Source organism: Chanodichthys erythropterus, chromosome 19, assembly GCF_024489055.1.
Source record: "Chanodichthys erythropterus isolate Z2021 chromosome 19, ASM2448905v1, whole genome shotgun sequence".
NCBI classification, from domain to species: Eukaryota; Metazoa; Chordata; class Actinopteri; order Cypriniformes; family Xenocyprididae; genus Chanodichthys; species Chanodichthys erythropterus.
This window is the reverse complement of record NC_090239.1, coordinates 21,781,631-21,798,988: the sequence shown is the minus strand read 5'-3', so window position 1 is coordinate 21,798,988 and position 17,358 is coordinate 21,781,631. Positions and strand designations below refer to the sequence as shown.

The following is a 17,358-nucleotide window of genomic DNA, read 5'->3' as shown; positions in this document are numbered from 1 at the left end:
TAATAAATGACATTTTCATTTTTGGATGAACTAACCCTTTAATGCATTGTTTCTTTCTGGAGCATAAGTTAATGTTTGAACCTTTTTTAATAGCTGTGTTGGAGTCCCTCAATTGTCCTCAGTGTGAAAAGATGGATCTCAAAATCATATAGTCATTGCATTTGTATGATCTCTCTTATTTTGTTAAAATTATTCACATTTTCACAGATTCTGCAAGTGGTTCCCATACTTTTTCAAGCAACTGTATACTGTTCCAGGCCCATAAATCAAATGTTTTTGTTTTCAAATTTTTAAATAGAGTAGTAATTTTTAAGTGTATGCAAAATTAATTAAAGCACAAACAGTTTTTGTAAAAAAAAAAAAAAAAAAAGTAAAAAAAAAAAATATATTTTATATATATATATATATATATATATATATATATATATATATATATATATATATATATATATATATATATATATATATCACGCCTCCTTTTTCAACAACATGTTATTGGTTTGTGGGAAGTGTCAAAGGAATACTCTGAAATTTATATGGATTTTTATATTGTAAAGACTGACAGAATATGAGGCAACATAAAGAGATAAATAAAATTAGAACTAAAACGTGAAATAATTTAATCGACAATATATTTGGGCAAAACACCATTAACGGTTTTCCACCGTTTACAACATACTGTCTTATCATGCATTAACACACTGAAGCAATGTGCGCCATTAAATGTGAATCTGAAACGCTGCATGTTTGCTCTGTCTCTAAATGAAAGGCGCTTTCAAACATTCAATAATTATGGTGAATTAACAAAACTTAAATTAGTTGAGACGTGATTGTGACGTCATGGCAAAGACCCGCAAACTTAGGAGTAGTCGGTTTCTGGCAGTTTTTTCTTTTTTTACGTAACATGAAAAGCATTGCAGGCTATTCTTATTGTCAATTTAATCGTACAAACGACTAACATACATTACTGTCGACTGACCAAATATGGGGTCCGCGCTAAAGATTTTAATAAAATTCTGTCAGAATAACATTACCTTCAGATGGCATAGGCTGAGAGGGTATAAGCTACCATAGAGATGCTGTTTACAGTAAGACAGTGAAACGATTTGACGTGTCAAACGGAAATAAAACATCGATTCAGCTCGACTGAGACCGGTTGAGTCCTGATCCTATACTTTTGGGGGCTTTGAGTAATAACTCGTTATTCTCGGCTCTCAGTCTCTCCACCTCAATCTCCAGTTCCCGCACGCGCTGAGCGCCAGTGCTGTCAGCTGAGGATTCGGGATTTCTCCGGACGTGACGGAGCCAGTTGTTCTCCTCCTCTAACCGCGACATGCACTTTTCCAGCTCCAGGTATTCCCTAACAAGTTCTTGCTTGGACATATTTTGGAGAGTCTCGACGTGGTACTTCTCATAGGTCTCAGAGAAGTCTCTCTGCAAAAACTCCCCACCTGCGTGCCCGGGTCTGCCCATACCGTCGCTACCTCCTCCACCGCCGCCGCCGCCGCCGCCCTCCTCCTCCTCGTCTTCTTCGGCCTCAAAATTCTCATCCTCACTGGCCGTGTCATCAGAGCGGATCGCCCCGGATTTTCGACCGGCCAGCTCTGTGTTGAGGTCAGGTTCTTCGCGGTCGTGTTCTTCCATCAGGAACTGGGTGGTGTTGTATGGGGCGACGGGGAGACCTTTGGCGAACATTTCGGCACGCACCCGCGACGCCCGCGCAGTCTCGCGTTCATCCAGCTCTTTTTTCTCCTCCCAGGTTAATTTGAAGTAAGGCTTCCAGCGGCGCTTTTTTTTGGAGGGTCGCCGTCTGTGCTTCTTCTTGCCCTGGCGGCCATCTGACAGCCCCTCGGTGTTTAGTCTCGTGCATCCAGAGTCTCTCTTATTACTTGTTTTGTCCGCAGGAAACCCGTCGTCACTTGCTGCGTCGCCAGCCTTGGGCTCCGGATCGCTCCTATCCCGGCCGCGGCACATAGGATGTATATCTCCAGACACCAGACCCGGACAGATCTCCAGTTGATTTCTTTGCACTTGCTTCGAGGGGATGACACTTGTCAGACCATCTCTCTGCCGCCCTCTGCTGTCATCCTCCGGTGCAGTTTCTTCTTTAATAAGCTCCATAACTGTACACTCCCACCTGAAGGAGATACAAGTTTGTGATCAGTGAGATGAGGGAGACCCTCCTTTGTTAAACTGCGGTATAAATAGAAATCAACTTCATAAACACTATCATTTAAACCAACCCACCAAACACTGAGGGGGAAAGAGAAATATTTACTCAAAAAGTGAACGATTTTTAACATAAGAAACAGAATGAACAAACTCGTATAAGTCAAATTTTAGTTACCTTACCGTGCAATTCAAATCTCGTGTTTGAGTTACTATGCTGCCTAAGACTGTTGATGTTAACTCTTTTCGCTCCCTCTACTATTGACTTGGTTTCTCGACGAATACAAGAACACTTCCCTCCATTACAAACTCCAATTCGCTTCTGCTACGGAGAAGAGTGGGGCTTGTGAATTTATTACCTCCCCCACGTAAAGGCGCATGCGGCCAGTCCTCCAGTTTTTTTCCTGCTTTGTGGGACTTGAAGTCCCTCTAGGCATTGGAACACAACAATATCACTGCCTCAAAACTCCATTACCCACAATTCAACAATTGTTTTCGGTCCTAAGCGGGTTACGCCCTCTCGCAATTTTTATTGGATAAAAAGTTTTTTGTGCGTTCTGTGAACCATAGAAGCATTCTGATTGCTGGATTTCGTTGTCAATCAAAAAGAAAGCTGTCCCGGCCACTCTAGTGGACGCTACCAAGCGTGTCCGAAGCGGGTAGAAACATCCGCCTAATTCTACGACACATAAAATTTTCACCGATTTACAAAGAATAATACTCAAGTTGTGTTGATGCCTTATTGTATGTATAAAACACACAATAATATAATACTATATCGCGTTTGTTTATTTTGCATCTCTACCTTAACAATTAAACCCACACCCTGCGCCCTTGTGAGGATTGATCACCCATCACGCATAAAGTAGTTCTTTTAACAGCATACACTCACAATTCAAAGTGAATAGTAACCATTGTGTCCATGGCGATGATGAACTTGCAATTTGTTACGACTAAAGTAATTTTTCCTTTGTTCAAGTGAAATGTCACATCACAAAATATAAAACGTCCTGGCGTTGTAACGTGTATTGATCTCTAACGAAGAAGCGATTGTTTAGCAATCTGTTCGCTATCCAGCTAGCTTGATAATGGAGTCTATTAATATGAATTAGTAAGCACAAGCAACCTGTTAAAAATAAGACTAACCAGTCGTCTTAGTTCAAAACAAAATCATTTTAAATATTGCAATTTAAATACTTGGAATTCCCCCAAGTCTCTGCCAGAAATGTTATAACAGATGGATTTAGCTACTAGCTAGCTGGCAAAGCTTTCTAGCATATTAAAGAGCTGATTAGATGTACACCTTCACGCCATTACCTAAGAAGACGGTTTAGAACACACCAATGCATTTTCTCTTATCATATGGAAATGCTTTGGTTCGAGTAAACCCTGTTGTTGACTCGCTCGCTCATAAATTAAGTCGTGCTAAGGAAGTTAGCAAGCTACCTTGCTTCTGTTAAAAGAACCAAAGCCAAACGGAACACAAGGCCTGTTCGATATTTTTTACATTAAGTTTTTAAAATGCGTATTCTTGCAGATTACAACGTTTCAGTCGAAAGAGAGTAAAAACACGGTCCTAAACGCATCATAGCTCTCAACTTTTCCATCTTAAATCAGTAGTGCTAAGAAATGGAATATACACTGAAGGCATTTGTTTTAACAACGCAAACCAGACACTGAAAGGCCAAAACAAAAAACTGATGATAAATAATTCTCCGAACGACAACAACCACAGAACAAATGGAAGAGATACTTGCTTTAATTGCAATGAGATACGCGAATTTGACCTAGATGAAAACACCTAATATGAATTTAGTTTTAATATTACTTAATGCATCTAGTAAGTTACCCAATCAAAATCAACTGAGTTGCAGCTACACAAAGGAAAACAACGCAGTAAACATCAGTTCTGTCTGTAAATAAACTTTTAAATGAAATAAAAAGAGTACGATCATTATATTATACACAACGCGACAGTTGTGCATTTATTTGTATCCTCTCGTTATAAAACAAACAAAAATATGGTTTATGTTCAGAAGATATTGTATTGCTGGACCTTTTATCTCATATCAGAGTGACAGCTTCGGTGCATCTTATGTTCCCCACGCAAAGGTTACTGTCTGCATCCTGCAAGTATGATCTGTTCTCTTTTGTGGTGCAGATGGCATTTACATTTTCAACCATCAACACAGAGATACAAATTAACATGACTTATTTTCAAAAATAGAGTATGGATATCATACATTATTCACAAAGTCTCTGCACATAGCTACATTTAACCAGCATTACACACCATGAACATTTAATTACATAATAAGCTTCTGGACTCCAGAACTGCAGAATCTTGGTCATACAAGATAAATTATCCGATTTCAGAGATATGATGTTAGAACTTTTCCTCTCTTCACCTGAGGCTAACAAACAAGTACTATACTTGAAGCCCTGAACACCAGGTCACACTTATGGTCATTCTTTAGTTTGACTGTTACTTTCATTTCTACTCAGTACAGTAAATTTATATGCACACATGAATCTTTCTCTTCTTCCGCCTCAACAAAAACATTAAGCCCTGAGTTACAAAAGGCCACACCAACAAGAGCAGCAATGTGCGTCCAGAGAAGTCAAATGGCCACCATTTCTCCTGTCAGCAAAACAGAAATTAAAATATTAAAGAATTTTCTTTTACACACACATCTGATCAAAATAGCAGTGACAAGCAGCAATTTCTTCTTGAGACTCATGCTCTGTCAGAAGTTTTACCTCAGCCTCTGCAACTGTGAATCGTAAATGGGATCTCCATTGTGAATGTTGAGCCTTAAAATAAATATATAGATACAGATAGAATAAAAATAAAGATACATGTGAAAACATGGAGTTAATTTTTATTCACTTAAAACACTAGGGGTGAAAAAAGATTAATGCAGAAAAATTTTTACAGATCAATTTTTTTTTTTTTTTATATATATAATAAGTATAATGTCATTTAAAGTAGCAGAACATTTATGACTGCAGTTATGGTTAATCCTTCTGTTGATAATTTTTTTTTTATATTTGAGCCATTTCTTGAATTCTTAAAAATGGTATTTTCATATTCAAATTCATATTTGCTAATTGAAATCATGCAGTGTCCTGCCTCTATTCTTTATATTGCTCAGTTTTGATAAAAAATATTTTTTTAAAGATTTTATTCAGCTTTCTTACATTTGCAGTCGCAAGACCTTCAACTACCTCTAGTCGTTCTCTGACACTCTGCATGTCCTCTCTGAGTTGCTGTAAGGCAAGAATGATCTGCTGCTCCACCTGGCTGTCCTGTAGCCTGTTAGGCCCACCTTTAGAATCGTCCCCTCCCCCTTGCCCAGAACCAGCCCCTGAGGAGAGCCGCTCCGGCCATCTAGCATTGCGGTGAGCCATATAACCTGTAACAAAAACATATGCATACACAATTTGTTGTTCTTTTTCTGTTTTTGTTATTTTTTCTTTAACATGGTTTTAATATTGGGGATAACATCCAAATTTTCATCTGCACTGATAATGTGGTTACAAAGATAATTTGAGTGAATTCTGCTTGAGACCTGAAAGCAATTTAATTTCTTGAGCACCAAATCATCATCTTAGAATGATTTCTGAAGGATCTTGTGACACTGAAGACTGGAGTAATGGCTGCTGAAAATTCAGCTTTTTTCATCACAGGAATGATTTACATTTTAAAATTAATCCAACTAATAAAGTTATTTTCAATCATAATAATAATTCACAGTATTATTGTTTTTACTTTATTTTAATCAAATAACCCTTGGTGCATTTAAAAATTAAACAAATCTTACTGACCAAACTTTTGAATGGTAGTGTAAGTGTATGGATCTGGGTGTTTGGATATTCTAAACACAATTTTATAAAATTTACCCAAGTAAATTAAATTATAAGTAAACTTATAATAGTGACACAAGGAACCCAGAGATGACAGGGGTTGTGGTTTATAATGTGGAATTAAAAATCCATATTAACCGCACCAGAAGGGTCCCTCCAGTCCTGCTGCATTCCCTCTCTTTCTGCAGTCCTCCTCCGCATGGGAGGAACATGCCTATCTTCTGCTCCCTCATCACCATGTCCAGCACCCATCTGAGTTACCTGAGAGAGAGGGCTGTAATGATGCTCCTGGATTCCAGAGATCTCAGTTTCCAAAATAGTCATGTACGCAGCATGACTATTCTGGAAATTGTAATTACCACCTGGCATTTCAGCAAGCTGTAATGGCATAAAAAAAGTGTACAAAACATGGGTCATATTTCATCACATAAATTTTAATTCAATTTAGTCAAATTTCATACCTTAATAATGTCCAGCTGTTCCAATGAGTCACAGAAGACGTCACTCTCTGAGTCACTAGTCAGCCCCTGACCCTCAAAGAGAAGTGGCTCTACACACATATACAGCGATGAAAGAGTAGAAATACCACACACACAGTCTAAGCATAATTTTTTACTTATGCAACTGACAAATGTTTGAAAAGCAACTGTGGTCAGACATGTTTGGATAGTGATCAAGACTGGTGCATTTCAGCCATAGTAGGTTCCTATAATTTAAATTAATAAAGTGAAAATGATCAGAGTAAAATTACAAGTATTTGTTTGTACAAGCTTAAAACCCAAGTTCTTCCATTGTGAAAAAGTGTGTGTTTGGTGAACTCCAAAATTTTCTGGACATCCAACATTTATAGACAATCATTCCACAACCTGTGCTCTCTGGTTGAAGTTCATTGTCAGGGACAGTCACTGTGTCCTCCTGTTGAAGAGTCCGTTCTTGAGTTGCCCTCTCTTTGAAATGAACACCGAAATCATAGGCTTATAACACAGAACTCATCGTATTTGACAAAAAATACTACTACTACTACTACTACTACTACTAATAATAATAATAATAATAATAACAACAATTCACACCCGATCTGAGAGATAAAAGTGCCTCTGGAGGTCTAGGCATATCATGAATGACGTGATAGAGAGGTTCAAAATAGTGAAAAAAGGATGCAGTCTTCTCATTGATTTGCATGGTGTCTATTACCTGTTAGTGATATAAAACAACAAATAATTTTTTATGGAAACAAATAATTTGTCTGGCCACTCTGAACACAAATTTGCATGTTATTTACAGTGATATGATTTAGAGAACATTTTCCAATACTTTCTTTTGCCTAAAGTTGCTTTATGGACTAATGAGGTTTCATTGAAGCTCTCAAACCTCTTGTGCAACTTTCTTCATTTCATCCACATAAGCAGCCATGGCACTCTCTCGATTCATGTCTCCCAGCTGGTTCCAAGCATCCCTGACACAATACCAGGAAAACATTCCATTAAGTTTCTAAATTGCTCTCATCACATCTACTTTAATTAGGCACACAATGGAACTGAAATATGAAAGTTGGTTAAAACTTTACCATTTGTAACGGCCTATAGGATCCCAGAATCCAGGGCGTGATGCTGTACATGGGCCGCAGACTGCCTGTTTGTATAGGCCATAAAAACGCAGCATCACTTCATAAGAGGGTCTGTAAGAACCTGTGCAAGTGTGAATTAAAATTTACCACTGTTGTCACAACCTGCTGCAATTTATGTGAATCAGTGTGATGTGGTGGACTCATATTCATAATTTACAGAAATGTTTTGCAATGACAAGCTGTGCAAGTTTTACATCTGCTACAATATGATGATGCCATGTTTACTGTTATGTAAATGTAATTTTTGTCAATGGTGAGCAAAGCTACCATTTTTGGGCAGGCTTTGAATGACGTCGACAGCCGCCTGAAAGCGCCTTTGAAAGTCCTCGGTCTCTGACATTGTAAGAGCTGGCATATCATACGGTCTCTATCTTTCCCACACTTCTGCTGCTGAATGTTCATTAACTGGACAGCCTGTAAATAATATTCACTGGTGTCATTCTGCCATTATATACAATGTTCAGAAATCAAGTTTAGGAAGAAATTGTATTCTCGGATTACTTGTAAGGCACTTTTGAAAGATTATGAAATTAAAACCCCTTCATTAAAATTAATATAATTATTTTTAGTCATCAAGATGATTTAGATATTCTGCCCTCTCTGATTTCAGGTTATTAGCCAGGAGGTCAAGCAGAGTAGGCCAGGTTCAACTCACCTGCCCTGTACTCCTGCTGCCATAACGCCGAACATATATCTATAACTGTAATAAAAACAATATAACGACCGGTCACGTTGGAAACACAATTTACAAAAGCAGTGCACAGTTTCTTTGCACAATCAGTTTGAAAACGGTATGCTGCTGTTCTCTAAAAAAATAAAATACTAATAAAATAAGATCGCTCACCTTTTGGAATTTCGGACAGGAGTTAACTTCCTGGTCATGTCACGTGATAGAGTATTCATGGTGATGATTTGTCTGTCTCAAAACGAGAGCCAATGACGTGTTAAATTCGCAATAAAGAGAAAAACAATAGATTTTACAAAAATTCGGTTTTAAGTTGTCAAAGTTAACATGATTTATATTTATTAAATGTGTTTGACAATTAATAATTACATGATAATTTTAACAAAATGTAAGAACATTAATTGTAATTATTTTATTGTTTTGACGGCATATTTTAACAGCAAACAAATAGAAAAAAATGCGTATAATTTTGAGAAAATATTTATTTTAAGTGTTTACCTTTCAGCATCTTTGATTTGCGTTTCTCACTAATGTTGCGTTTAGCTTGCACAACGTATTTGCTGTAAAATTGTTTGGATTTAAATAAAAAAGGCCTAATGCATACATCAATCTTACTTTAATGGGTGGTAGAAAAAACACTACAAACGTTAAACTTGTATCGTTCCTTACGCTTTGAAATAGATGTTCAGTCGATCGGCTTTGATTGATTCAGTTGGTTGTTTTTTAAGTTGACATCGCTAGAGGGAGACATTTTATTAATCCTGATCTCAGCACAGGGTCGTCTGCACAAAGCTGTCTATGGTAAGAAGTCATTATGTAGTCCATCCTTCATCAGCCCGTTTGCTGTATATTGTCGGTGGGTTTGGTTTTCGCGTTTTGATTTGAAGATACAGTCGCTGTATTTTCCATGTCTGTCTAATACTATTTGAACGCTTATAAATTGTCGTTGATTAAAATAATGAATTTGAGGTTGCCGTTTTAGACCATAGATAGGACAATAGCATCTTCACTGGACACCCAAATCTGTGCTTTATGTGCTTTTAAGGGGTAGCAATCTCTGTCGTTATATTTATGTAGGTTAGAATTTTATCGTAAACTTGTTAAATAACAACCGGAGACAGTATAACGTAATGTCATATAACACCACAGCAGCTTTTTAACATTCATGAGCTCATCAGAGAGGGGCAGTGTCTACACTAGTATATATATATACAGTTAGAGCTGTCATTACTGCACACCAACTAGACACCCATCCGTGTATTTATTCACATAAACCCTAGCTTAAGACGCAAGAGGACCTACAGCGTCATGTTGAGAAAGGAGAAGAATGGAGCCGGGACGTCCCAACTTAAACCAGACGATGCCCTGATAAAATTGGGTAAGACATTATATATATATATATATATATATATATATATATATATATATATATATATATATATATATATATATATATATTCCATATTACTTCATATTCCATATTAGAGATTAGAGTGGTTTATTTGTCAGTAAGATGCGCGTGAAAGTTGTGTTTTTTAGGCTACTATAACAAACCCTACGCGTTTTCTTTCAGAATCATCATTAGCTGGTAGAAATTAAAATAGAATACATAAAAGCTTTTTAATTAAAATGAAGATAAATTAAAGACTCACTCGTCATGATGTGAGGTATGTTATAATGACCGGTATAAATAAATATATTATGAACTTATACCTACTATTCAAGAATTTTTTTTTTTTTTTTTTTTTTGCTTTCACTCACATTAGGTGTTGTCATGGTTACACACAGTTTTGTTTCATAGGATCTTAATACTGATTTTTAGAGTGCCAATATCATCAGTCTCATTAATGAACTCCTGCAGGGGTCCAGGACGATGAAGATGTGAAGACAATGCTGCAGGGCTCCTCTATGACGAAGGTGCGTTCTCCACGCTGGAGGAGGAAGCGCATACTAAAGCTGTTAAATGATGGAGTCACCGTTTGGTGTGAATCCAACAAGGCCACCAACAAAGCCAAAACTCAGCAGTCCTGTGAGTTGTCATACTCAGCATATAGTGTTTTTTTATGTATTAGATTAGAATAGTGTGAAAATGTTCAAAATAAGGTTTCCATGAAGAAGCAAGTGTGTAGATAAATGATGTTCTGTATTCTGTGCTGTGGAAATGTACGTGCCCCTCCCGGTAAATACACCTCCTAATTATGGCTGCCCAAACTGGCAGGATCCAGGTCTACTGGCCACAGCACTGACAGTCATTACAGGGCTGGCCTATTTGTAGTTAAACTTCACTACACTCTAATTACACTCTGTGACTATATGGGAAGAGTGCAGCCCTTCAATTTATGGTGTGCTCCATATAGTTCACATGAATAATTATCATTGCCCTGGCAGCTCTGCACGTTTTAAATTAGAATTATGGTCTTTAATTGCTTTTAGTTGGAAAGATCATGTTTTGTGTGATGTGGCCGAGACATGTGCATGAACACCCACTTGTACGCTAAGTGTGTGCGCCTGCAGGAATGATATTTAAAATTTATCCCAATTTATCTCAGTTGTTTCTTCTAGACAACATTTCCTGCTATACACTATAGTGTTAAAAAGTTTGGGGTTGTTAAGATTTTTTTAATGTTCTTAGGTTCACCAAGCCTGCAAAAATGATCAAAAATACAGTAAATACAGTAATACTGTTTTAATGTAATTTGTTTAAATGTAATTTATTCCTGTGAGGGCAAATCATTTTCAGCATTCATTACTTCAGTGTCACATGATTCTTCAGAAATCATTGTGATATGCTGATTTGGTGCTCAAGAAACATTTTCCATTATTATTAATGTTGAAAACAGTTTTCCTGCTTAATATTTTATAAAGTTCAAAAGAGCAACATTTGCAACAATGTAAATGTCCTTACTGTCACTTGATATAATGAATGCATTGCTGAAAATATAAAAATAATAAATTGATAAAAAAAATAATTAAAAATAAGATTTTAAAAGAATCTTACTGACCCTAAACATTTGAACAGTAGTGAGTCTCCTTTAGAGTTTAAGAGATGAAAAATTTCTTAAACTATGCTCAGATACCATCGTATCAGAAGTCAGAGATTTTACTACAAACTCAAATATTTCTTATCAGATTATTTCAATATCAAGTTATCTGAGCTTTACCCTCATTCATTTTATAGTTTTATACTCTTACACTTCTGGAGACTCCAGGTAGGTTGCAGTTCTGGAAAATGGTGTCGCTGGAGACTAAAGGGTTCCTGGTGATTTCACACTTAATTCTTCACCTTAATTCTTAATTCTTTTGCAGTTAACATGTGTTTTTGTCTGACCCTGCTGACCCAGTGAGCATTTCGCTGTCCAATGGTCATGCTTTAACTTTGCAATTTCTAGTGTTGCATTAGTATAGCATTCTTCTCACAGGCATTTAATAATATTTGACTTTTCAGTATGAGTTAATTTTCTTTTTGTCTCATTTTATTTGTAAAACAAAACCTGCTTAATAATTATGCACACCTGAATATAAGACGTTTTTCACTTTCAGCCTTCATGAACAATTATATATCACTTATAAATGATTAAATGAAGAGTTTAGTTGCAAAACGAGATAACTCCGTTTTTAACATTTTTGTCAAAACATGTTTATTATTATGTTATCATGTTATTATTTTGTTTTATGGTGCTACTTAGCTGTATTTTTTAAGTTATGAAGGTTTAAATCAAAACAAACCAACTGCAGTTGAATTGATATTAATTGGAATGCACAACAAAAAAACAAGTTTTTTGAAAAATTAAACGAAACTCTTCAAATATAAAATTAATAGTAGTTATTAAGATTGATGTGGTTTGGAATTGGTAAAATGTGTTTGGAAAAAAAATATGATCAGAAAATCAACTTGCATAATTATGCATGCACTGTATTTTGTTGTTGTTGTTGCAGGTGCCTTTGTAATAAAGGTGCCTTATATAAATGTATATCAGCTCTTATTTTAATGTTTGTAGCTTGTGTGCTATTTACTTAGAAAATTGCTCTTAATCAAATTGTAATTCTTTGTTTTTGAGAAGATTTACCAAGCACTTTCTGTCTGCACATAAAAGACAACAGCTTGCATTTTGTGGTCAGTTCTTTGACACAACAGATATGCAGCTAATCTCTGGGAAAATCAGCTTAGCAGCTGTCCTAAAATATAGGTTTTCTTGTCTTAGTGAGAGAATAAGACAAAAATAGCTGAAAGAACAGGAGACAAGCTCTTTTCACACCATCTACTCTCTCTCTCTTTCACTCTCACTATGTTAACACAGGCTGTGTAAGGTGTGCTCTTTATAAATTAGTATGAAAATGACTGTTAGCATAGCTAACATTTAGGTTTAGTCTCTTGGCAGGTTATTTTCTATTAAAAGTCATTGAAACAGTTGACAGGACACAAATATGGAGACATTTTTGGAGCAAAAAGTCCATACTCTATGTTTTAGGCCACTGCTGTCTACCTTCTGCACACTGGCATAGACATTTTCTAATTTTAGAGGCTGTTTTGCTCATTTGGTCTACTGACCAATTGACTCTATACACAGGAAAAGCAAAGTTGTCTGTATGTTTGCTTAATAATTGTTTGTTTACTTATTGCCTCTGTCAATATTAACAATATTATTTTAAATGTGTGATTAAACTACACCAGTTTGGTAAAAATTTAAAAAATACCTCCTTTTTTCAGTCTCTGTGATGGAAGTGGAGTGCGTGTGGGAGGGCTGTAAGTCTGAGACGTTGAGAAACCTGGCCACCTCACTCCCAGAAGATCAGTGTCTCACCATTTTGTTCAAAGGAGGGAGGAAGAGCTTGGATCTCCAGTGTGACACAAAAGAGGAAGCCCAGCACTGGGTCAGTGGCATTCGAACCCTCCAGGGCAGAGTCAACAACATGACCCAGAAAGAGAAACTTGACAAATATCCTTCAGCAGCTAATAAGATTTAGTTGTACTCTACAGTCCCAGCTCATTAGTCCAGGTCATAAACAAATGACAAGTAAAAAGACCAAACTGTTATTCATTCATTACTAATTAAGTTACTCTTCCCTTTTTCATCAGGCTAATGAACTAGAGTTGTTGGTGTGTCTAGCATTTCTTTCCTTTAGTGGGGAACAAGACTGCAAATTTATTAGAGAACATGTCACTCAGGGTTGTGTGGCATTCAGAGATGAATTGATAATTGTTTTTAAATTCCTCAGTTTGATGCAGAATTGCAATTAAAAATGTTAGCAGGTAGAATTAAAATGAATTGAAATGCAAATAATTTATTTAATTGTAATTTGTGGGGTACGAAATGGGCACCAAAGTTGGGTATGAAATGAATGAAAACTAGGCTGGGAGGGTCTGTTCATGGGTTATGCATTTGTGTACCTGGTTGTCAATCATTCAGTGTGTGCAACATTTAAATGAAAAATACCTCGTGACAAGAACTTTGAAAAAACGTGTAATGAACATTAGCAGCGATGAAGGGGCTTTCAAATAAGTGTCATTGTGCTTAGGCACAACAGAATTAAAAGGAACACATGGACTCCAGATGTGTTTTTAAAAAATTCTTACAACTTGACACAATGTTTAAAACACATCATGAGACAACAAAGTGCCATGGTAGTTTTGAGTTTGTTTGCCAACTGGTGTAAAAACCAAAGTAGACTTCTATATGTGCTAGACAGACCATTGCACTGCTTTTTCAACATCTCGCACATGAGTGCCACCTTTTTAAAACTTGATAAATGAAGTTAGATCTTTAAAAATGTGCCCCTGTTCCTGCATTATTGTCCATTTCACTCTTTTGCCTCTTGTTTTTTTTTAAATGCAAACAAACTTTATGAGTGAATAGAACCAGTGTTGTGCAAGTTACTTCCAAACTGCAATACATTATAGATTACTTGTTATTTAAAAGTAATTCTTTACCTTACAATATTACTGTCTCATAATTGTAATGCATTACATTATTATTACTTTTGAGTTACTTTCACCAAAATAACTACAGAAGTAGAACTTAAAGGTGCCCTAGAATTAAAAAATCAATTTACCATGACATAGTTAAATAACAAGAGTTCAGTACATGGAAATGACATACAGTGAGTCTCAAACTCCATTGTTTCCTCCTTCTTATATAAATCTCATTTGTTTAAAAGACCTCTGAAGAACAGGCGAATCTGACAAACTCGACATACGTCCATCTCGCGAATGTCTTCTTCTGCCATCTTCACCCATTAGCCGCTTTTCCATTGGCCAGCGCGAGCACAGAGGCCGAAATCATGCCGCGTTTCCACTGTCGGGCCAGTAGCCTTGCAGCTCTCCTGTAAAACCTGCCTTAAACACGCCTTCACTGGACTACGTCAAACAATAGAAAGTTGCACCAGCGAGAGGGAGATGAATTAAATAAATCGCTAAACAAATATATCAGAAGCTGTCATTTAGTCTTTATTTACAAACTTGGACACCACACACGGCTATTGACTGACCTCGAACAGGTAATAGAACTTACTTGCGGCATTTTTCATTCATTAAATTCCACTTTCTAATAAAAATTCCTGATAATTTACTCACCCCCATGTCATCCAAGATGCCCATGTCCTTATGTGTACTTCAATTGGCCCCAAACGGTTGAAGGTCAAATTTACAGTTTCAGTGCAGCTTCGAAGGGCTTTAAACGATCCCAGACGAGGAATATGGGTCTTAGCTAGCGAAACAATCAGTCATTTTCTCAAAAAAATGAAAATGTATATGCTTATCCGCTTGTTAAGTCGTGACGTAATGAACGCCGTTTCCGGGTCCAAGCCTCGACTCGTTTCACTTGGTACAATGGGTTACAAAGATACATAATATACACATTATATAGGATAAATCACTATACAGGATTTATCCTATTATACATTATCGACATGAATTGATAGGTGAAACAACAAACAGCCACCAACAAATAGTCTATAAACAAAGCATCAGGCTGTCTTTGAGTTCACAAGAACAACGGTTAAAGTTACTCATCAGGCTACAGAAGAATACCAAAATTCCTCCGTTAAATTAGGTTTAACACATCGAGAGTCACGCAGACCTATAACAACCCAACCACAACACATAATTGCGAATAACATGCCTCACCTTAACACAGGCCTGGGGTCAGCTTCCTTTGCTATTCGAACAAAGAATATACACTAACAAAAAGCGAAACTCAATAGAATGTTCCATTGCAACACTGGTGCCCAGTAGCAGCCCTGCGTTTCCGCCATTTTTGGGGTGAAAGCGACTCGGCAGTGCACTAGGTTCTATGGCAATATCAGCTGCTTTTTTGTTAAAAAAAAGTACACTTAAGCTAAAATCCAATCTGAACGATGACAACACAAAATAAAATACTATCACTAGTGATCATCAAATACTTTTAACAGTTTATTTTACTGACTTTGTGTTTAAGTTTTCCACTTTTTTCACAAAACCTTTGCTCTAGAAAACCAGTCAGTTTGGGTTAAAATTCTTTGAAATTCAAGTATTAGCATTATAAACACTGAATTAATACCCTTAATTAAAATTAAGGACATGCATCAGAAAAATCGGGAATGTTGGACAATAAATATATAACAGAAAATAACAGCTTGTTTTTGCAGTGTTCTATGTTAAAGCTTTTGCTTAAAAAAGTGGGAATTATGCGATAATGGACACAGCAATGCATCATGTATTATAAGATCATTATAATTGTAGCGTGATCCATTAAAACGTACAATTTATATATTTTAATTCAGATAGTGGAGGAATACTGTTATTATTCCATTAGGTCTGATCTATATTGTTCACTGCAAACATGATGATCTTAAATGTATTAATTATTAATTTACTATTAATAAATGTGTAAAGTTGCATAAAATGGAAATATTCAATAAAGTAGGCTAACTACATTACCTCAGATGGATGAATAGTTGGATTCCACAACCGGTAAAATAAGACATATATAAGACAATACAACATTTACTGTAGGTGCCATAAAATTTTGCTTCTGATTTGGCTGTGAAATTTGCCGATTTTGGGCCAAAATGGGAGGGGTCTCAGGCTATATAAGCAGCCTTCTCATCTTGGCAGACTGATTCATTCTCCTTCAGCCACACAGATCACATCTCTTTGTTGTCTCTTTGAGAATTGAATCCGCCTTCTACCTGCAAGCAGCTGGAATTTGCCTGCAGCAGCAAGATCAGCTCGCCTCTCCTCTGCTTGCTGCTCTCCAGCAGTGCACTGCTTTGTATATCTGTAGCTCTGCTCACTGCTTTTACTTTCACTTTCTGCTCACCACTCAGTTCACTGCTCTCGTGCAGCCCTGATCAGCGGGCCGGTTCGTCAGCAGCTGGATCAGTTCGCTGCTCTCAAGCAGCTCTGTCATCCACGCCACTCTCAAGGACCCTGGTCAGCGCTTCGCCCCCGAGTCGGCCACAGCACCGAGCGCGTGCTTATGGTGATCTTCCTTCTGTGGCCGCAGTTGGAAGTTAAAAGAGCATATTTTCCTGAGCAAATTTCCTGTGGTGTTGTTTCAAATTTCAGGACACTACCTGAAGTTCTGTGGTGGGCAGGGTTGTTGTTTAACCCTTGCTCCCCTGCACCTGCCTTTAGGATGCCTCCTGGTTGTAGGAACGTCCATCGACGTAGGCCGTGGGCATTCCTTGGCATGCATTCTCTTTGAAGTACCTGTGACAGGTTGGTTGCTGTTGTTGGGGTACCTTTATCTCCAGTGTCAAAGCTGGTGTGTTGTCATAGCAGTTTTGGCAGGCAGCTGGATCTTTGCCCCGTGCAGACTTGTGATTTCTGGCATGTTGTGACAGTGGCACTTGCTGGTTCGACTTCCTGAAGTCAATGGTGGGTCGCCACTTGCCATCTGGTTTGACAACTGGCCAGATGGTGGCTGAATAGGCGCTGTTGCATGGGCAGATAACACCGTTTTCTTCCATGAAACAAATAATTTCCTGCACCGGTTCATGTGAGGCGATGTGAATGTTGTACTGCCTGACA

General features: G+C 37.2%; 3 protein-coding genes across 7 annotated transcripts in view; 1 reads left to right on the top strand and 2 right to left on the bottom strand.

Moving 5' to 3' along the window:
• Window positions 1–500: 500 nt before the first annotated feature.
• On the bottom strand, window positions 501–2,498 carry hexim1 (HEXIM P-TEFb complex subunit 1). Of its 2 annotated transcripts, none has more exons than XM_067369485.1 (2): window positions 2,348–2,490; window positions 501–2,137 (listed from the first exon to the last, which is right to left on the bottom strand). In XM_067369485.1, the coding sequence occupies exon 2, from the start codon at window positions 2,119–2,121 to the stop codon at window positions 1,138–1,140; it is 984 nt and encodes a 327-aa protein (XP_067225586.1). In that variant the 5' UTR covers window positions 2,122–2,137; window positions 2,348–2,490; the 3' UTR covers window positions 501–1,137. The 2 variants fall into 2 exon arrangements, with proteins under 2 accessions (XP_067225586.1, XP_067225585.1); XM_067369484.1 differs by having other exon boundaries at window positions 502–2,137; window positions 2,353–2,498.
• A 139-nt stretch (window positions 2,499–2,637) lies between these two features.
• Window positions 2,638–8,551, bottom strand: acbd4 (acyl-CoA binding domain containing 4). Of its 4 annotated transcripts, none has more exons than XM_067369480.1 (12): window positions 8,508–8,551; window positions 8,319–8,363; window positions 7,931–8,077; window positions 7,604–7,724; window positions 7,408–7,492; window positions 7,110–7,230; window positions 6,903–6,983; window positions 6,498–6,586; window positions 6,180–6,414; window positions 5,371–5,585; window positions 4,930–4,983; window positions 2,638–4,810 (listed from the first exon to the last, which is right to left on the bottom strand). In XM_067369480.1, exons 3-12 carry the CDS (start codon window positions 8,016–8,018, stop codon window positions 4,685–4,687), a joined length of 1,215 nt encoding a protein of 404 aa, XP_067225581.1. In that variant the 5' UTR covers window positions 8,019–8,077; window positions 8,319–8,363; window positions 8,508–8,551; the 3' UTR covers window positions 2,638–4,684. The 4 variants fall into 4 exon arrangements, with proteins under 4 accessions (XP_067225581.1, XP_067225583.1, XP_067225584.1 ...); XM_067369482.1 differs by having other exon boundaries at window positions 5,398–5,585; XM_067369483.1 differs by having other exon boundaries at window positions 6,180–6,297.
• A 1,105-nt stretch (window positions 8,552–9,656) lies between these two features.
• The window catches only part of plcd3b (phospholipase C, delta 3b), a 118,914-nt gene continuing 111,212 nt past the window's right edge, over window positions 9,657–17,358 (top strand). Inside the window, exons 1-3 of the mRNA XM_067369479.1 lie at window positions 9,657–9,726; window positions 10,210–10,377; window positions 13,057–13,285. Of these exons, the coding sequence (XP_067225580.1) occupies window positions 9,657–9,726; window positions 10,210–10,377; window positions 13,057–13,285 (467 nt within the window). The remainder of the gene's footprint in view (window positions 9,727–10,209; window positions 10,378–13,056; window positions 13,286–17,358) is intronic.